The 21764-nt window shown below is 44.6% G+C and overlaps 2 protein-coding genes across 3 annotated transcripts in view; one reads left to right on the plus strand and one right to left on the minus strand.

Annotated features, from left to right (window-relative positions):
• The window catches only part of PATJ (PATJ crumbs cell polarity complex component), a 338320-nt gene extending 331940 nt beyond the window's left edge, over positions 1 to 6380 (minus strand). Inside the window, exon 1 of the mRNA XM_040978446.1 lies at positions 6285 to 6380. The gene's annotated coding sequence lies outside the window, so the exon portion shown is untranslated. The remainder of the gene's footprint in view (positions 1 to 6284) is intronic.
• Positions 6381 to 19972: 13592 nt separating this feature from the next.
• The window catches only part of TM2D1 (TM2 domain containing 1), a 43526-nt gene continuing 41734 nt past the window's right edge, over positions 19973 to 21764 (plus strand). For both annotated transcript variants that reach the window (XM_040978448.1, XM_040978447.1), the window contains exon 1: positions 19973 to 20164. In XM_040978448.1, coding sequence (XP_040834382.1) covers positions 19998 to 20164 — 167 coding nt within the window. In that variant the 5' untranslated portion in view covers positions 19973 to 19997. The remainder of the gene's footprint in view (positions 20165 to 21764) is intronic.

Consider the following 21764-nt stretch of genomic DNA (forward strand, 5'->3'; position numbering starts at 1 on the left):
ATGACCATACACTACAATTTCCTGATCATTATAAACTAACATACTAATATGCTATATGTGTTTTAAAAATATACATAAAATAGAAACTTCATGAAAGAGAAAGACTTAAATGAAGTTTCTCTGTCATATTCTCACCTTCCTAATGGATCACCTTGAATATCCCTTGGTAACGGTTAAATGTACAAACTGGCTGGCCATCCAACCTTCTGACTTAACATATTTGCTAAGACAGATTTATGTATTTATTTATTTGTTCGTTTGAAAAGCAGAGTGAATCAGATAGAAATAAAGGGAAAAAAAAGGATATTTTCTGTCTACTAGTTTATGCAAATAGCCCCAACAGGCAACGCTGAGTCACATCAAACTAAGAACCTAGAACTCCATCTGGGTCTCCAACGTGGGTGAGCACCCGTTATCATCGGCTGTTTCCCAGACACGTTAGCAAGGCGCCAGATCATAAGTCAAGCTCAAATGGGGCTCCAATCAGGAATGCCACCATCACAGGTGGAATCTCTAGCTCATACTTTTAATAAAAACTATATAAACAAAACAGGTCATAAAATTAACACAACTGCGTGGTTTTAGTGATACCTAGGGAAGAGGTCTGAAACTCTGATTGTGTATGACCAGGGGAGAAAGAAACACAAACAGCTCTACAACTGAACACCCAGTAAGCACTACCCAAACAAAATGAAACCTGGTCTCACTCACAGTCAGGAAATCTTCAACTAAACAAATCGAACCTATTTTGCCAAGAAATGAACAGGACTTGTAGAACAGAATTTCAAGTTCATTTATACATAGTAATGCCAAGTCTCACTGGTCTCACTTGTCATCACCCACCATCAGTCATAGCGTAGATAGCGAAACATCACGGTCTAAGCCCCTCAACAGTCATACAGCTTCCAAAAACAGTAAGTTTATTATACTCAGCAACTTCCACACCATGATTTATCAAGAGAGTCTGCATCATGAGTTCTTCCTATCTGGCTCACTATAGGATTCTATTCAAGGAAATTATATTATTGTGGTTTTCTTTAAAACCCATGTCCTGGGCCCGGCGCCGTGGCACAGTGGTTAAAGTCCTCGCCTTGCACGCCTGGGATCCCATATGGGCGCCGGTTCTAATCCCGGCAGCCCTGCTTCCCTTCCAGCTCCCTGCCTGTGGCCTGGGAAAGCAGTCGAGGACGGCCCAAAGCTTTTGGACCCTGCACCCGCGTGGGAGACCCGGAAGAGGCTCCTGGCTTCGGACCGGCATAGCATCGACCGTTGTGCTCACTTGGGGAGTGAATCATCGGAGGGAAGATCTTCCTCTCTGTCTCTCCTCTCTGTATATCTGCCTTTCCAATAAAAAAAAAATAATAAAAATAAATCTTTAAAAAAAAAAAAAAACCCATGTCCTTAGCCATCACCATTTAATGGAAGATTTGAAAAAGGTTGATGTAAGAAATAAAAATTTAATTCAATTGAAATTTCTGGTTAAAAAAACGAAAAGATTATTAACCTCCTCAGATAAAGAATTAAAACTAAAGTCCCTGGACTCACAAGAGCTAATAAGAATGAAGTTAGCTCCTACAGCCTGAACAAGATCTGAAACATCTATCTTGATACTTCAGATCATTGGCAATCTCTTTGGAAAAACACAGTTACTTTGTCTCTAACTGCACTTGCAAATTGGGCGGCTCACAATTAGATCCCATATAACTCACCACTGGGAATTTCCCAAGGCTCAAAGAACCAGAGAGTTTGAAGAATCAACAAGCTATTAAGAGTAAATAAAGTCATCATCTCGGAAGTTATTCAAATATGGAGGCCCAGGGGTAGCTCTAAACTTCTATTGCTTCCTTTAAAGTGCAAAGCTCAAAATGTTTCTAATTCCTTGTTCTCAATACTCATGGGTGGGAAGTACTGATATAAAGGCCTTAGGTACAAAGGCAATGAATACAAGAGATGGTATTACAGAGAGGGATTGTAACTTAAATCATCACTTGTAAACAAGAGTGCATGTGCTTCAGTAAACTGAATTATCTGAAGAAGAAACATATTCCCCAGCTGTACAGGCAACTGCCTAGGTAGCACTGCAGCTAGGCAAGTGTTACACTGCCAGGAGAAAAGCAGCCAATAGTTCGCACGCATTCTGGGTCTGGTTAATGCCAAATGTATGCCATCTATATGAGAGCCAGCATAATTGTCTAATTCTACTTTTTAAAGATATGTGGGAGGCAAATATGCTCTAGTGGCACCATGGCACAGCTGCTACACCAGTATCCCATATTAGCAGCACCTCAAGACCCCAATGCTCCACTTCCGATCCAGCTCCCTGATAATGTGCCCAGAAAAGTAACTGCAGGTGGCCCTAGAGCTTGGGCCCACACCTCACACCGAGTTCCTGCCTCCTGCACAGGTAGGGCATGGCTGTGGTCTCTGCAACCATTCCGGAGTAAGCCAGTCTGAAGATCCGTTTTCCCCTCTAAGTCTGCCTTCTAAATAAACAAATGAAAAAGAACACACTCCTGCTGAATTCTAACCATTGTCACACAACAGAAACAGGTGAACCACAGTTTCCATTACCCTCAAAGAATAAAAAAAGGAAAAGAAAAAAAAATAAAAGATTTTAACACAGGTTGAACATCTGGAATGCTTCGGAATAGAAGTGTTTTGGACTTTGGAATATTTTCATATACTTAATGAGATACCTTGAGAATGGAGCCCAAATTCAAATACTAAATTCATTTACATTTCCTATACACCTTGTACAAACCGCTTGACAGAATTTTGCACAATATTTTTAATGTGACTGCATTTTGACCTCAACTCAAAAATGTAATTTTCCATTTGCAGCGTCATTCCATTTGCACTACAAATGTTTTACATTGTAGAACATGCCAGATTTCTGGATTATGAATGCTCTGTTTGTGTTATTTAAGCTACTATACACAAACTATCATTAAACTATATAAAGAAGTTAAAAATTGTGAAGAAGTTGAGAAGAAGTTGAATTGTGATTTTTTAGGCTTTTTTTTACATTAATTCTCTTCCCTTTTATGTAGGATACACTTCCAGCACATTTGAATCCTAACTAGTCTAACCTAATTACCACATATATGTGTGTGGCTTACTGTACTGACAGCAAAGTTTTCAGGGAGATCCCTAAAGAGTGTTTTCAGAAAAACAAACAAACAAACAAAAACTTCATTTATCAATTCATTCCATCTCTAAACCTTACATCTTAAAAATTATCAAGCAGGGCCCAGCGCAGTGGTGCAGTGGTTGAGGTCCTCGCCTTGCACGCCCGGGATCCCATATGGGCACCAGTTCTAATCCCGGCAGCCCCACTTCCCATCCAGCTCCCTGCCTGTGACCTGGGAAAGTAGTCGAGGATGGCCCAAAGCCTTGGGACCCTGCACCCGCACAGGAGACCTGGAAGAGGCTCCTGGCTTCCGACCAGCATAGCATTGGCTGTTGCGCTCACTTGGGGAGTGAATCATCGGACGGAAGATCTTCCTCTCTGTCTCTCCTCCTCTCTGTATATCTGCCTTTCCAATTAAAAAAAAAATCATCAAAGCAAAAATGCTAACAAAGTAGAGTTCTTCTAAATTTAAAAAAATTCTCTCTAGCTGTATCAGCATTAAAAAGCAGAGGAACAAAGAGTGGGGGGGTATCAGTACATAGATGTACAAGATACATTCTTGAAATCTCCCTTCCAACCTGTTCCAGTCTCAGTGAGGTCGATCATTTACAAGTAGGAAAACAGAGAACCAGTCTTCACTGACTCACCAGAGGTCATAGAGTTAACGGACCTAATCCCATGTGTGCAAATTCAACGTGCTGTCCAGTTGTATAAGCACAGAAAGACACAGACACACAAGTGGGTGCCACCGCCACGTTCTATCTACCCCACCACTAAAGAAAGGGCAACTGACAGCGACTCAGTGTCTCCCCATTCACACCAGAATTAGAGGTTTTGAAAAAGCATTATATCTGCACAGAAATACTGAATAAGAAAACAAAAACCATAATTTCTATTTATTTTGTATCTTCTAAGATTAAGCTAGAATACCCTGTTTCTAAAATGTAAAAGAAAAAAAAATCACTTTACTACCAAGGTGAGCAAAGTGTTAAGTAAACAGTAAAACTCCTCTGTGATTCCCACAACCTAATTTTTGTTAAACTTCAATAAAACAAGTCATTTTAGACCCACTTTAGACCCATTTTAGACCCATTTTAGACCCAGTCCAGCAGATGGATGATTTTTAAATACTACAGTTAAACATAAACATAAACACATAAACACACACACACACACACACACACACACACACACACACACACACAGGGACCAAGAAATGCTGAGCTGTCTCAGAATCACACGGTTCTAAAAGTAGATTCACTGGGCCCTGCAGCAGTGGTCTAGTGGCTAAAGTCCTCTCCTTGAATGTGCCGGGATCACATATGGGCGCCGGTTCTAATCCCAGCAGCTCAACTTCCCATCCAGTTCCCTACTTATGGCTTGAGAAAGTAGTCCAGGACAGCCCAAAGCCTTGGGACCCTGCACCCATGTGGGAGACCCAGAAGATGCTCTGGGTTCCTGGTTTCAGATGGTCAGAGCTCCAGCTTTTGGTGCTGCTTAAGGTGTAAATCAATGAACGGAAGTTCTTCTTCTCTGTCTTTCCTCCTCTTTGTATATCTGACTTCCCAATACAAATAAAATAAATACTTTAAAAAATATATTAATATATGACCTGAATTTATCAAAGCACAGTTAAACACAGATGGGCACCAAACACAATTTCTTTTCAACTTAGAAAAAACTATTTTCACACCAGAGCGGTAGCCTAACGCAGGAAGTTTTTGCCTTGAATGCGCCAGGATCCCATATGGGTGCCGGTTCTAGTCCCAGCAGCTCCACTTCCCATCCAGCTCCCTGCTTGGGGCCTGGGAAAGCAGTCAAGGACAGCCCAAGTCTTGGGACCCTGCACCTGCTTGGAAGACCAGGAAGAAGCTCCTGGCTCCTGCCTTTGGATTGGCTCAGCTCTGGCCTTTGTGGCCGGTTGGGGAGTAAATCAGGGGACAGATCTTCCTGTTTCTTCTCTCTGTATATCTGACTTTCCAATAAAATAAACAGATCTTTAAAAAAAAAAAACTATTTTTTGAAGACCTATTTTATGTGACCATGGTCTAAGCTAGCAAAGTCAAATTTCTTCAGTATTCATATTAATAAATGCTTATCCACAGCACTTTCCGTTTCCCTATTTATTAAGCTTCTAGTTATGTAAGCTGTGAAATGATCTTTATAAAGGCTGCTCTAGGGTCCGAGACAGGCATCCAAGCTCACGGTGGGTAGAAGTCACATCGTTACCTCACAGGTTCTAACCCAGCAAAGCACAGACTAGAGTTTTTCACTCCCAGGCCTCCCTCTCCTTTTCAAACAGTTGTGTCAATAAATCGGCAGCCAATAGGCGTTCAGCCGGCCTAGAATGCGGATCTTCCAGCTCGGTGAAACTGACACCTTATTCCAAAGTTCTCCAAAAGGTTGCTTGGTCAGTGTAAGCAGCACTTGTTGCGCGCCTACCCATGGCCACTGACAAACAACCCAGGGAAATAAGGCCCCTACAGGGGAACCCGGTCACAAACCATTTATAAGGAACAGACACAAGAGCCCCGAGAAAACCCCCCAGGAGCAGGCTGCTTCGGCCCGCGGGGCGCGGGAGGGTGTGACGGGTCCGCAGCTGCTTTACTGGACAGGAATCCAGCCAAGTCCCCCGGGGCTCTGTTCCCAAGCAGCCCGGAGCCTCAGCTAGGTGCCCACCAGCCTGCTGGCCAGGAGCCCCGCCCCCAGCCCGACCCCGACGCTGGCCACCCCCGGCCGGGACGGCCACCACCTGTTCACGGTCACCGGTGAGAGAGAGGCTCCGCCAGCTCGAGGGTGCCGGAGACGGGGCACCCAAGTGAGCCCTTCCCGGACACCGGCGGACCCAGATCGGAGGCCGCCCGGGCCTCCGGGGGCTGGGCGGCTCCCCCGCCGGCGGCCTCTGCCGAGGGCCCTACGAACCGGGGCGCGAACCACAGCGGGGTCACCGGAGCGGGCACGGCAGGACGGCGCCCCGGCTCGCCTCCCGACGCCGCAGGGGCGCTCTCGGGGGCTCCCCTCGCAGCTAGCGCGGCCCCTCGGATCGCCCCGGGCGCCCTGAGCCGGCGAGCCGCGCGCCCGGGGCGGGGAAGACGGGCCGGGGACACGGCGGGGACACGGGACACGGGGGCGCGCGGCGCGTCCCACGCTTTACCTGGTCCGGACGAGGCGCGGGTGGCAGCCTGGGTCGGGAGGGCTCGCCGCCGGCCCTCCCTCACCTGGGCGGAAGTGAGAGGCCCAAGGCGACCGCGCCTCACCTGGAGGCCCTCCCCTGGCCCAACCCTTCCCGTCGCGGGCGGAGCCCGGGTGGGGGCGGCTCCGGGAGGTCGGCTGCACCGCCTGTTGCAGATGAAGTTCAGCCCAGAGGGGTCTAGAGCGTGGGGCAGCGTGGGCAGAGCAAAGGCCGCGAGGTGGGCGCAGCCGACACCAACTAATTAGAGAGCTCTCGCTGAACAGGTGTGTTGGAAGAGTTGGAAGGAAGCAAAAAGCCAAATACAGGAAATTAAGGGAAGACGTTATGGAAAGCCTTGGGACAAGCTAACTCAGCTCGATTCTCTCCATCGTGTTTTCTGGACCCTCTAACAAAATCAAGTATTCTAAGCACACCTGTGGGAATTATTATTTTCTTCTTATGTGGCTGAAGGAAAAAATAAATCTAGCCAATTTGCCTGATGCATATAGAGCATTAGCTTATAAATTATCCCATTGCCTCCTGGGAAAATACGATGTGGAAACAACACACCTAGTTGATACTGAATTTCCTGAAGTTCAGAACCCAGATAAAATCTTTTTTAAGTCCAGTGTAAATTTCACTGCACATTTTAATAGTTTCATTCTTTTGGTCACAGTTTGCCTGACACTACTCCAATGTCTTTAATGTAATTAGCATTAGGGTTCCAACCACACGTATTTTTGACCGTTTGCCTAATCCACTCAACATTAAAAAGAATCAGTGGCCTATGTTGTGATCCAGGGCATTAAAACACTACCTACTAACCAAGATACTGGCTCCTCCACTTCCAGTCTGGCTTCGTACTAATGCAACTAGGAGTTAGCTGGCTCACGTATTCAGGTCACCACTGTCTACATAAAGGATCCAGATCTGGCTGTTGTAGCCATTTGGGGGGAGTGAAACAACAGGTGAACGTTCTCTTCCTCTCTCTCTCCCCCACAACCCGCCTTTCCTCTGTCATTATGACTGTCAAATGAATCATTAAAATAAACAGAATCAATTTCCAGACACCGCATTCAACTGTATAAATGCAGGTCCATTAAGCATGGTAGCTGGGGAGATGTCTAGAATCGTATCCCTGTGCTCAAGAAGGACACAGAATACATGTAAGATCATAGTTGTAAGATCATTCACTTGGCATCTTATGGTTAGTACTGTCTGCTTCTTTGAAAGGATGTTCCTTTTTTGTATTTATTTATTTATCTATTTATTGGAAAGGCAAATTTCCAGAGAGAAGGTGACACAAAGAGAAAGATCTTCCCTCCACTGGATCACTCCCCAAATGGTTGCAACCACAGGAGCTGAGCTGGTCCGAAGCCAGGAGCCAAGAGCTTCTTGGTCGCCAATGCCGGTGCAGGGTCCCAAGGCTTTGGGCCGTCCTCCACTGCTTTCCCAGGCCACAATCATGGAGCTGAATAGGAAGTGGGGCCACCATATGGGACCCCGGCAGCCATATGGGATCTCAGCGCATTCAAGGCAAGGACATTAGCCACTAGGCTACTACACTGGGCCCGCAAAGTTCTATTTTTTTTTCTTCCTGTTATTGATTTTTGTGGGATAGCTCATTTACTTGAGCTTTCTTCTGCTGCTTTTCCAGATTCATTAATATGGAGCCAGGCTGGATGTGGAGTAGCTGGATTTGCATTGACAAGCAGCAGTTTAACTCTGCCACAATACCAACCCTGGGTAATTTAATTTTTAAGAACATAAGTCACAACTTTTTTTTTTTTTTGCAGTTTCCAAGGTTTAATTTAAACAAAAATAAAAGTATGGCACTCAGGTGTCTATTCATTTTGTTCATTGGGATTGGTGACTCAGATGGGCTGCTCTTTCCTCAATGTCTTTGCTGTTCTTGGAGGAAACTTTTCAGCAATCTCCATCCAGTAAGATTTGTTGCATATCAGCAGTACCTGCAGCTCCTTGACATTGTAGGGCAGGAACTTCTGGAAACCACTGGGCAGGGCTGAGCTGATGCTCTGCCAGGAGCCAGCGGCTTCTTCTAGGTCTTCCATGCAGGTATTTTGTCCCAAGGCTTTGGGCTGTCCTCTACTGCTTTCCAGGGCCTACATGGGATCCTAGTGCATGCAGGGCAAGGACTTCAACCACTAGGCTACTGCTCTGGGCCCCTGGCTGCTCCATTTTTTATCTAGCTCCTTACTATGGGCTTGAGAAAGTAGCAGAAGATGACCCAAGTGATTGGGCTCCTGCATGTTTATTGGAGAACTGGGAAATCCTGCTGATTCCTGGCTTTGACACGACCAGCTCTGGCTATTGCAACCATTTCTGGAGCAAGCCAACAGAGGTAAGACCTCTCTCTCTGGTACCGAAGTAAACCAGCCAGGACACAAACCATACCTATATAAGATACTTGCATTGCAGATGGAGGATCAGCTTGCTATGCCACCATGCCAGTCCCCATTACATCATTTTCTTGTCAACAGTTCTGATTGGCATTAATAAGCATCAATCTGTTTTCAAAGCAAAGAATTTCATGTTTTTAAGTAACTTAGGGGCAGCAAGTGGGTTTCATCAGTGGTTAGGAAAAGTCACTGATTTGCAGTTTGGCCCAATCCAAAGATCAACATGCACTCAGGTACAAAGGCAGGCCAACCAAGGCTTGAGTGGGATGTATCTGAAACCTGACTGGCCTCCCAACTCCATGTTAAGTGTCCCAAAACAAGGGCTGGAATTCTGCTGTAGCATCCCAAATGCTTGTTATGTAGGTCCATGTTAATGGCCTGGGAAAAACAGCAGAAAATGGCCCAAATGTTTGGGTCCCATTTTGCACGTGGGAGACCTACAAAAAGCGCCTGGATTTCACATGCCCTCGCTCTATGCTTCTTCTCCTCTCTCAATAATCCTGAGCTTCGGGCCTGGCACATTAATCTAGTAGCTAAATCCTTGCTGGCATGAAACGGAATCCCATCCGAGCACCGGTTTGTGTCCCAGCTGCTCTACTTCCCATCCATCTTGCCTGTGGCCTGGGAAAGTAATAGAGGCCGACCCAGGGCCTTGGGACCCTGCACCCACATGGGAGGCCCAGAAGAGCCTCTTGGCTCCGGATCAACTCTAGCCAATGTGTCCTTTTGGGGAGTAAGCCAGTGGACAGAAGATCTTTCACTCTCTACCTCCTTCTCTATATATCTGTTTTTCCAATAAAAGGAAATCTTATTAGCATCATACTAATAATAGTTCTGATTTTTTTTCCCTCCCCACACTTTTATCTTGGGGTTCAGCCACTCCCACCCCTTCCAATGCGGCCCCTGTTGCCTCAGACATGCACCCTGGGAAGCCACTTGGACTCCAGGGAGGGGAAGTAGCGGGGCCCATCACTGTTACCCCTTTCCCGACCCAAACACCCACAGGGACTAAACAGCAGCAGGAGGTGGAGTGTTAGGCAAGATTTGGAAGAAGTGGTCTCCAGCGGATCATGGTGGTTTCCCTTCCCTGAAGGGCACCGCACAGTCAACAGCTGCCTCCTGGCCTCTCTGCCTCCTCTTCCTCAACAACCCCACACCCATGCTGTGCTTCAGGCCCCAGAGCTCAGGATCATTCCAGATATATGGCTTTTCCCCCACCCCGACACCATCACAATAATTCTGATTTTCAAACAAATAAATAAATCTTTAAAAAAGAGTGCCCAGGGCCCGGCACCATGGCCTAGCAGCTAACGTCCTCGCCTTGAACATACCAGGATCACATATAGGCGTCGGTTCTAATCCAGCAGCCCCGCTTTCCATCCAGCTCCCTGTTTGTGGCATGGCAAAGCAGTTGAGGACGGCAGCCACATGGGAGACCTGGAAGAAGTCTGGGTTCCTGGCTTCAGATCAGCGCAGTACCAGCCATTGCAGTCAGTTGTGGAGTGAATCATTGGACGGAAGATCTTCCTCACTGTCTCTCTTCCTCTTCTCTATATATCTGACTTTGCAATAAAAATAAATAAATCTTAAAAAAAAAAAAAAGAGTGCCCGAAAACAATGCTACTTTTTATTTCAATCTTGGTTGGGCTTTTGAATATGATTTTGAATATAATATAGGAGTTTTTAAAAATGAAAGATCTAGAAAGCTGTATGCAAAATAAATTGACCAAACTGGGCAAAGGGCCCTGAATAAAACAGAGAAACTGCAGATCCCCACAGCAATGAACAATACCCAAACAGGGGTTAACAATAAAAGATTAAGAAAAAGAATGAACATATAAGGTATGAGATGGTTACTGATTAGATAATTACAGAATAACAAGAAAAAATATTTTTCTTCTATTTTTTAAAACATTTATTTATTTTTATTGCAAAGTCATATATATAGGGCCCAGCGATGTGGTCCAGCAGCTAAAGTCCTCGCCTTGAACGCACAGGGATCCCATATGGGTGCTGGTTCTAATCCCGGCAGCTCCACTTCCCATCCAGCTCCCTGCTTGTGGCCTATCTGACTTTGTAATAAAAATAAATAAATCGGTTTTTTTAAAGATTTATTTTATTTTTTTTTTAATTTTTTTTTTATTGGAAAGGCGGATATACAGAGAAGAGAGACAGAGAGGAAGATCTTCCATCCGATGATTCACTCCCCAAGTGAGCTCAACGGGCCGATACTATGCCGATCCAAAGCCAGGAGCCTCTTCCAGGCCTCCCACGCGGGTGCAGGGTCCCAAAGCCTTGGGCCGTCCTCGACAGCCTTCCCGGGCCACAGGCAGGGAGCTGGAAGGGAAGCAGGGCTGCCGGGATTAGAACCAGCGCCCATATGGGATCCCGGGCGTGCAAGGTGAGGACCTTTAACCACTTGCGCCACGGCGCCGGGCCCAAAATAAATAAATCTTTTTTTTTAAAAAGTCAGATATGCAGAGAGGAGGAGAGACAGAGAGGAAGATCTTCTGTCTGATGATTCACTCCCCAAGTGACAGCAATGGCCAGTGCTGCGCTGATCTGAAGCCAGGAGCCAGGAACTTCCTCCGGGTATCCCACGTGGTTGCAGATTCCCAAGACTTTGGGCCATCTTTGACTGCTTTCCCAGGCCCAGCAGGGAGCTGATGGGAAGTGGAGCTGCCAGGGTTAGAACTAGTGCCCATATGAGATCCTGGTATGTTCAAGGCAAGGACTTTAGCTGCTAGGTCATCATGCCGGACCCTTCTATACTAATTTTACGATATAATTCCACAGGCTCTGGTATGTCCTTCACCTTGTCCCCAAGTCCTCTCCCCCAACTGATTTCTTCCATATTATTACAATAGTATAGTTCTTCATAAACTATCATAATCCATCATTCTATTTAAGTGTATCCTGACATTATGGTTACAATGACAGACAGTCCAGCATCCTAACGTCAATATATATCCGATAGTTTCATTGGAAGTCGATCTTTTTTTGTTTGTATATTTTTAAGATTTATTTATTTTTATTGGAAAGTCAGATATACTGGGAGAGGAGGGACAGAAAGAAATATCTTCTGTCTGCTGATTCACTCCCCAGATGGTAGCAATGGCTAGAACTGCAGCAATCCGAATCCAGGAGCCCAGATCCTCTTCTGGGTCTCCCACACGGGTGCAGGTTCCCAAGGCTTCAGGTTGTACTCAGCTTCTTACTTTAGCCCCTAGCTTACCACACCGGACCCAGGAGTCCATCTGTGACTTGGAAATAGAGATGCATATTGCATTGTATATTCACATCTGGATATGATAGTCTCTATTACACAGTTACTATATATTCCCTTAAATGAAAAGCTGTAAAATAAAATCAATAAGAATAAAGTTTAAAAAAATTTACAATACAATGGAGTTCAATAACATGCTACTGAATAACCAGTGTGTCCCTGAAGAAATGAAAAAAAAAAACAAAAAACCTACAAGAATCAGAATTAATTAAAAGTAAAAATGATTCCAGAGCAGCCATTGCAATCCTGGCTGCTCCACTTCCAATCCAGCTCCCTGTTAATGCGCTGGGAAAACATCAGCAGGTGGCTCAGGTGCTTGGGCTCCTGCCAGCCATCAGGCAGACGACCTCAGTGCAGTGTTTTGGTTTGGTCCAGCCCCAGTCATATGGTCATCTGTGCACAGATGCAAGATCTGCTTCTGTGTCCCCTCTCTGTTACTCTGCTTTTCAAGTAGATAAAATAAATGTAAAATCAAACCAAAAACCTTACCAATTAATTTTGTTATTCTGTCTTAGTCTTTAAGAGGCAGGAATCTGATAAAATCAGTTTTTAGATAGATCACTGATACTCAAGATGAAATATGTTTTTGGCATACCAAACTAGGCTTTATTAAGTGGTGAATCAGAATAGCTTAACTGAGTAGGAGGCAGTTAGATCAGTGTACCAAAGAGTAAACACATTCAGAAACATTTGAGTCAGGAGCATGGATACAGTAAAATTCCAAATGTGCAGAAAGGTGGAATAAAGACCTAAGAGAACCCTGATACAAAGTTGCCACTAGAAAAAAGAATTGCCTATCACAGTCAAATAAAAAAAGTTCGAGAGGAACAGTCTTTTTACCTTTTAATGTTTTTATGCTAACCATGGAACCTGGAATTGGGTTGGTATTCTTGGCAAGTTTTGCCATGGAGGCAGAACTATGTGTTAACGCACTTAGGCATGTGTCAAGATCTGAGAAATGAGATGTAACGTATGCAGCCTTAGAATCCCCGAGGAAGCTTTCTCTAGGTTTCAGTGGTAATCCTCTTTCCCAATGTTTCTGCACAACCATTTCCAGCTAGGGTGGAGCTAGTCATTTCCTTTGCTTTCAGTACAATTCCTCAGAATTTATACAGCTTTTTATGGGATAAAGAAATTTGGCAATGTAAACAATGATTCAAGTTCTTACTAAATATTAAAAACCTAGTAATCATGTGATGAGAGACTGTGTTTGCAAAGAAATAGTCATATCTTTCTACACCATGAGAAAAAAGAGATTAAAGGAAAGTAAGATGAGAAAGTGAGTTTTTGTTTTGATATCAGTTCCAGAATCAAAAATTTTATATTGTTTCCTTCCCATAGAAACCTTCCTTGTTCATTTTAATTTATACATTGTAGGAAAGAATATTCATTGATACTAGAGATTTTTGTAATGGTATTAACTAGAAAAGCAGCAGTATTTTCAATTCTTAATTGTTCAAAACCTACTAAAATGATCAAAAACAGACATCAGTAATATAGTAGTCAGTATGAAAACATCTAATTTTGTCATAATTTCAATAAATTCAAATCAGAAGTTGTCTCCTTTAAGCATTTGAGTTTTTAGACTGTAGTTTCAAAATAAACCACAGCATTCTGATAGAGTCAAAATGGTAGTCAAAATGCAAAGTTACTTTATTATCAAATAGTAGATATACAAGACATTCTGTATATATCAAGATACAAGATAAAAATCTCCAAGGGGATTTTATCTAACCCTTAACCTCCAACCTTTTCCTAAATCTAATCTCAGGATAATGCACATGGATGATATGTAGATGAGATGTAGATTATTCCATATTATTAATTGTTTTGTTTTTCTTTAAATTGAGGGGTTAGTTTTCTATGCTGTCCATTTTTACATAAGCATGCGTCCTAAAATATATGTTGATTCAGTGTTCCTGGAGTTTTAATTACCCTGATTTTAGTGACAACTGGTTATAGTGACAAAACATAATGCTTCAATTCCTACTGTGGGGTAATACTTTAACAAAATGTTTGTCTCACTACAGTGGCAACTAATTTTTTTTTTACAAATTTTATTTATTTTTATTGGAAAATAAGATATACAGAGAGAAGAGACAGAGGAAGATCTGTCCGATGGTTCACTCCCCAAGCAGCTTCAATGGCTGGAGCTGAGCCAATCCAAACCCAGGAGCCTCTTCCAGGCCTCCCCCGTGGGTGCATGGTCCCAAGGCTTTGAACCATTCTTGACTGCTTTCCCAGGCCACAAGCAGGAAGCTGGATGGGAAGTGGGGCTGCAGGGATTAAAACTTGGTGCATGCAAGGTGAGGACTTTAACCACTACCCTATTGCAGCCGGCCCAGTGGCTACTAATTCTACATTAAGAACCATCAAATTGTATTTTAATTAATGCTACTTCTCCCTACCTAATATAAAGTTGCTGAATCCCTGCCTCCTCATATTTTGCATCCCTGGAGTCTAGCCTAAACACTGGGCACATAGTGAATTTTTTTTTTTTTTTGGAAAAAGAGGGGAGGGAGGAGAATAAAAGGGCAAAAAGTAAGAAATGAAAGGGAAGGAAGGAGGGAGAAAAGAAGAAGTTCACTCAAAGTAACAAGTTTAAAATTGAGCTAGTAAATTTCAAATTTCCTGCGATTTAAAACATGAATTAATTATACATGTTTCCAGATAAAAATAGCTGAGCAATGTTGCAATGTTAATAAAAATTTAAATGCAGTTATAACACTTAAATACATCACTTTAAATAGGATCCTGTAGACATTTGGTGCAGTAGTTAAACCCCTGCTCAGGACACCTGTGTCTCCTACTGGAGTCCAGGGGTTTGAATCCTGGCTCCCCTCCAAATCCTGGCCTCTTGTTAATAGGCATATTGGGAGGCAGCAGTGGCAGCTCAAGTTAGTGTGTTCCTCAGCTGCTGAGGGACCCAGGGACTGAAAGCAGGCCAGACAAAGGCCACCCCTCAGCTCCTTCCCAGCATGTAAACACGGGACAAGCTGGATACCCTTTGAAACAAATACTTATCAATGATGACAAGATCTAGGTTTCCATAATAACAACCTAGAAAGGGCTCCATTAAGATGCACCCTTACTATTGTGTAAGCTTTACCTTTGTTCCTTCGAGATAATGCGGGGAAGTCAGAAACACTCTAGGCTGGGAGTCCATGCAGGCAGGGTGTCTCTATTAGCCCCTCTGACTGGATTGTTTGGAGTTTCTCTTTCTTTTACTTAAACAGAACTTTATTGTAACTGGTTTCATAAATTGTCAGCGCAAGCAGAACACGAACCTGGACTCATGTCACCAGTTTTCCAGCTAACAGCGGGGAATGTGTTCCTGGCCAGTCCGCATTGCAGTCAGCATCTGGAGAGTAAACCAGCACATGGGAAATTTCAGTCTCGTTCAAACCACATAAAGCTTAAAGAACTACTATTTCAAACAGTTCATTTTCTGGTGACAGCTAGAACAGAGGTTCTTGCCCCTGTGAGAAAACAGTTTCAGATGTGAGCCAGAGCTTGGCAGTAAGCAAGTGTGCTAGTGAGACTGCGTGAAGCAGTGTGCCTAGCAGGCAGGGGGCCCACTCAGTACGGAGCTGTGTGCCGTCTGCACTCACACTGGGGTCAGTAGAGGATAGGGTACACTTCTTGCTGCTATTTCCTCTTCCCTTTTATCTTGCTTGTGTTGGTGAGCAAAGGACCTTCTCGGGAGATGAAATTTGTGAAATTCCTTCAAAGGCTTTATTTACACAGTGCTATCAGACTAAATAAATTCCATGGCAAGGAAGAGTCTCCTGGGATATCTGGTGGGGGGTGGAGAGGGTAAGTCTGGGACTCCTCTATAAGGTTATCATGCACGGGGTACAGTTTTTATGTGTAAATATCCAAGGAAGCTTACATTTCTGAGGCTGCTAAATTCCTTCCCACAAAAACTTATCTTCTCTCTTTGACACCTCTTACACACTAACATGGGTGTCTGCCCTCCTAAGTTTCTACCAAACTATATTCCCAAACGAGCCAGCTCATAACATATCATACCCTTATTCTCAAAGCATGGGCCATGGGGGCTGGTGTCAGCATCTCATGTGGGCTCTGATTCAAGTCCTGGTTGCTCTGCTTCTGATCCAGCTCCCTGCCAACATATATGGAGAAACAGTGAAAGATGGTTCAAGTGCTGGGCACCTGCACCCGTGTGAGAGACCCCAAAGAAGCTCCTCTTCAGACTGGCCCAGCCCTGGCCCATGTATCCATTTCAGGAGTGAGCCATCCATTTCAGTGGATGGAAGATCTCTCTGTCTCTCCTCTCTGTAAATCTGCCTTTCAAATAAAACAAAGAAATATTACAAAAAAAAAAAAGTATGGCCCATGGATCAGCAACACTAATGTTGCTTTGAAATTTTTGAGAAATGCGAATCAGCTGGCCTCACTCCAGATCCCTGTATCAGAAACTCTGAGGGTGAGAACCATCATCCTGTTTCAGCAGACATTGCAGCTGATGCATTTTTAATATACATTTTTATTATTTTTATTATTTGAAAGAGATTTTCTATTGATGTTTCACTTTCCAAATGTGCACATTTCCAGGTCAGAGGCAGGAATCCAGAACTGCACCCAGGTGTCCCACGTGGGTAGCAGGGACTCAAGGACTTGAACCTGCTACTTGCCAGAGTGAACATCAGCATGAAGCTGGCACTGAAAGCAGAACCGTATCTGCACCCAGGCACTCAAACATGGAACGTGCTCCAAGCTTCCTCTTAAGCAATGTGCCAGAAGCAGGTGATTTGGATGCTACCCAAAATTTTAAAAACACTGTACAATATAATTCTTCAAAGTTAGGATTAGTGTAAAGATTTCAAGTTCAAACATCTTTCCAATGCTAAATATATTGAATTAAATTTTCATTTTCAAAAAAGCATTTTTTTCTCATTATGTAAATTCTCTAGTACAGAATTTCAGGAACATACAGGGTCTGGTGCTGTAGCCTAGTGGCTAAAGTCCTTGCGTTGAATATTCCAGGATCACATATGGGCGCCGGTTCTAATCCTGGCAGCTCCACTTCCCATCCAGCTCCCTGCTTGTGGCCTGGGAAAGCAGTCAAGGACAGCCCAAAGCCTTGGGACCAGGTACCTGTGTAGGAGACCCAGAAGAGGCTCCTGGCTTCAGATTGGAACAGCTCCAGCTGTTGTGGCTGCTTGGGGAATGATTCACTGGACGAAAGATCTTCCTCTCTGTCTCTCCTTCTCTCTGTATATCCGACTTTCCAGTGAATAAATAAGTAACAAATCTTTAAACAAACAGAGGGCCCAGTGCGGTGGCCTAGCAGCTAAAGTCCTCTCCTTGAACACGCCTGGATCCCATAAGGTTGCTGGTTCTAATCCCAGCAGCCCTGCTTCCCATCCAGCTCCCTGCTTGTGGCCTGGGAAAGCCGTCGCAGACAGCCCAAAGTCTTGGGACCCTGCACTCGTGTGGGAGACCCGGAAGAGCTCCTGGCTCCTGACTTCGGATCGGAGCAGGACCGGCCATTGCGCTCACTTGGGGAGTGAATCATGGGACAGAAGATCTTCCTCTCTGTCTCTCCTTTTCTCTGTATATCTGATTGTACAATAAAAATAAATAATTCTTTAAAAAAAAAACAAAGAAAGAAAATAGCATACAGAAATTGAGAAGGAAAAGATGGAGGGGAAAAAGTCTTTGACTTTTCACTTGGTGTAATCACGAACACTCTGATTTGTTTTCGTAGCCTCACCAAAAATTTCCAACTAAAGGTGTGGTGCCGGATTTTGAAATCCCCAGATAATCATCAAGTCTGAAGTCGGTGCTAAGGCATAAAGGTGGTTTACTCAGGTTAACCCAGGTCTCCCAGCCACCTCCCCCAGCCCAGCATGGCTGGGTGGGAAAGGGGCAGCCGCAGCTGAGGCTGCTGCAGGATCCACAGGGAGGACAAAAAGAAGCGTGAGCAAGAGAGAGCCAGAGCTCAAGCCCCCCAGTTCTTATACATTTCAGGCTATTAATTATACAGTCATGATTTAGCAGGCTTCTATTGGTGGATTTGAAAGAAGCAACTTTCAAAAAGTACAAATCGATGAGCTATAGGGCGGTGAATCTTAACAGACACCAGACGCTGCTGAGGAGTGGTCTGCCTACACGACCTGCCAGGTGTCCTGGAGCTCACACAGCCCCCAGCCAAGCCATGAAGGCAGGAATTAACAAAAGGCAGAAAACATCTAGGTTCTTCAAAGGTTCCCTGCTGAAAAAAAAAGAGGTTGTAATACTTTTTGTGTGTGTGTGTGTGAAATAGAGCTCTTAAATTCTGTTCCTATAACCCTTCCTCAAGCTTCTCTAGATTAGAAAGTCACTGGAAGCATTGTATTATAACAGCAAGAGCACAGATTCGGAAATCTGAAAACATGATTTTATTCCAACTTAGCTTAGTAATGAATTAAGGTCAATGTCCTTTTGGGGTCTTTGAGGCTGATGCTTTATGGGTACCTTCAAATTTGATCAGGACATTTGGAGATGGTATGTGGAAGACATTTAAAGCCGTACTAGCTACCAACAACCTTGTATTCTACTGATGGACTCACTCCAAGGTCCTCAACAGCCAAATGCTGTCAGACTTGCAGGAGTGTTCAGATATGCAATGAGAAATGAGGAAGCGAAGGCAGCCCCAGTGATGGTGCTGTTTCTCCCAGAACCCAGTGCGTAATTCTGAACTACCCCTGAGTTTGGCAAACTGTTTTCCTCCATCAAGAATGAGAACAAAAAGAAGGAACCAAAACATCTGCAGAGATGTGAGCTAAGGGGAAAAGAAGCAGCAAGATACCTTGCCAACAGAAGCACTTCTCTGGGAAGGATCAGAACAGAACCTCAGAGGGACAGGTAGGTGGCTTGCTGGCACTCCTGCCTCCAGAAACTTCAAGTGGCATCAGTGAAGTGCTCACTGCTCAGAGAGATTTGAAAACGTTAATGTTGGAGCTGGTGAAGTGGCACACCAGGCTAATCCTCCACCTGCTAGTCCTGGCGTCCTACAGAGGCACTGGTTTGTGTCCCAGCTGCTGCCCTTCCCTGTCTTTAAGATGTATTTATTTTTATTGGGAATACTTACAGAGAAAAGGAAACACGGGGAGAAGGACCTAGCATCTGCTGCTTCATTCTCCAAATGACCACAAAGGCTGAAGCTGAGCACAGCCGATCTGGAGCTAGGAGCCAGGAGCTTCTTCTGGGTCTCCCACAGGGGTGCAGGGTCCCAAAACCTTGAGCGATCCTCTACTGCTTTCTCAGGCCACAAGCAGAGAGCTGGGACATAAACCAGTGCCCATATGGGATCCTAGCATTGCGGGTAGAGGATTAGCTAACTGAGCCATCCTGCCAGGTCCATCTTCTTCTTTTCCTCTCTTTTTAAAGAAAACCTGATGCTTGCATAAATATCATCAGTAACTTCCACAGGAATGTGGCTTCACTAAAAGTCTGTAACTATATTATTAATGAGGCCCATTTTCCCAGAATTTATTATGGTTTTTTTTTCACCTGTCTGGAAGCTATTGTTATGTATTTCGTCGTTGTTGCTGCTAATAATACTAAAGACTAAAGCTTCAAAACACAAAATAAATTGGGAACAGGGAGGGAGCCAGGGAGAAGGAAAGAAAGCTAGGGTTTATATTCACACAGGCCGCCCCTAGGCTTGACGCACCAGGAGCGAGCTTGGGGCAGAAACAGGGCATTCCTGCAGGCTGCCTCTCCTTCAATCGCTTTAAGATCAACCTGTGCGAGTTCCAAGGGGTCGTGGGGGGGAGTTCTACCCGAGGGAAAGCACAGGGACGTACACTAAGGGATGTTTTCCCACATAACGCAGCGGGCCACCTGCTAGACACACAGCCAGGAAACAGAACGCCGGCCTCGGAAGCTGTCCCTTTAAGGGTTCCTGTCTCCGCCTGTCCTGGAGCAGCCCTGCCGAGGCGGAAGCGGAAGTGTCGAGGACGCGCCCCGGTGTCCATCATGGCGGCCCCCTGGCCCTCCGGGCTCCGTGCTTCGGAGGCCGTGGTGGCTCAGCTCCTCGGTGTCCTGTGGCTCGTGACGATCAATACAGGCCCTTCGGGGGCTGCCGCCACCGCCGCCGCCGGGGGCGAGGAGACGATCAAGTGCGAGGACCTCAGAGTGGGACAATATCCTCTGTGGGGAGCTCCCTGCCTGGGAGGAGGCGAGGTAGATGTGGGTCTCGAGTGGGTAGCATCCCTCCGGGCGGGCTAGGGCTTCCCCAGGGAACGGCCAGCCTGTGGCCTCCTAGAGCCGCGGGAGCCTGGAGCTGTCCGAAGGAGTGAGGCGGAGGCCGCCCTGTGCGGTGTCCTTGGTGCTTCCCCTTCTGGTCCACCTGCGCTTTAACCAGTGTGGTCACTGGCCCAGCAAACACGTAGACGGCCAAGTGTGCCCAGCGCAGTTCCGGGACCTCGTGACGCAGGGGTAGCAGGTTTAACCAGCAATAACTCCGACTCGGAGACTGACAACTGATTTTTAAGGTAGCCATCCTTCCAACACGTGTTGTTACTTCATCACTTTGAATGTGTTACCTCCTGTTGTCCTCAAACTCCTGATCTGCTAGACTGTCAGGGAGCGAATTCCTTCGTGCACTTTGTAATCTTGAGCAAATTGTTTGAACTCTGCTTTTTTTTTTTTTAAATGAAAATGGAAATATGGATAACCGTGGCACCAACTTCAGAGGCTGTTGGGGTTTTTAAAATAGGTGATGCATTTAGGTCAGCGCCTGGCATACTAGGACTGTATTTATTTTTTATTTAATTAACTAATTTATTTTCGCTGTGTGTATAGGGATGAAGGAACTGAGGCTGAAAGGTGAGTTGGATCTTCTCTACGAAAAGTACAGCTTTGTGACATGTAGGAACAAGGTGAAATAAGAGTTATAGTTAGATTTATAGCTACTTCTGTACAAAATTGGGTGGTATTCATAAAGATTGCAGAACGGGAAACAAAGTCACAGGTACAAGATCCTGTGAGAAAAAAAATTTAAATTAAGAAAATTATGTGGTACTTTTGTAGAGGAGGTAGCCATTGTTAGACTTTAATGGAATAGCTCTAAGGTGCGACATTTGAGAATCACTTAAAGTTAACTTTAATGTGATAAGGTAAATCTTTTTATTGGCAGGATTCATTTTCTCCAAAAAAAGAAAATTGTGCAGTGGGAAGACTTAAACCCTTGAGAGAAGTGACTGAAATTGTAGTTGGTGATACATGGGAAATGCCTGCTATTCATGGCATAAACATAATAGTGATTTTAAAATCACTGGGCAAGGTCATTTCCAGAGATACCTGCTGAGGGCCATTCTTAGCCCCTGTTAGTGTGAGCAGTAAAATATTTAGTAGGTAGAGCAATGTCCTCCCCTGGTGTTCTGAATATTACCAGAGGAAAATTATTGCACCTGTTGTGAGAAAGTTGAAATCTTGGTAGGGTGACCTCACAGCCTGAAGGAAGCTGTCCCAGACATTTGTACCATTTGTGTGGCCTCAAGTAAACCATTTGAACTTTGAGCCCCTGTCTGTGCTCATGCTAACATACTCACAAGGTTGTGCTATAAGAAATTATGTGTACAGTAATTCTGGTGACTCTAACACTTAGTACAGCCCCAAACCTCTAGAAACTGATTTGTTTTTAAATTTAAGCCCTCAAAATAATTTGGTTACAATTTTTGTGTGAATTTTGGTTTTGTGTTTATACTGTGTTTATACAAATTAGAGCTTTTAATTTATTAG

This window comes from Ochotona curzoniae, unplaced genomic scaffold, assembly GCF_017591425.1.
Source record: "Ochotona curzoniae isolate NIBS_2020 unplaced genomic scaffold, NIBS_Ocur_1.0 contig_291, whole genome shotgun sequence".
Taxonomy (NCBI): Eukaryota; Metazoa; Chordata; class Mammalia; order Lagomorpha; family Ochotonidae; genus Ochotona; species Ochotona curzoniae.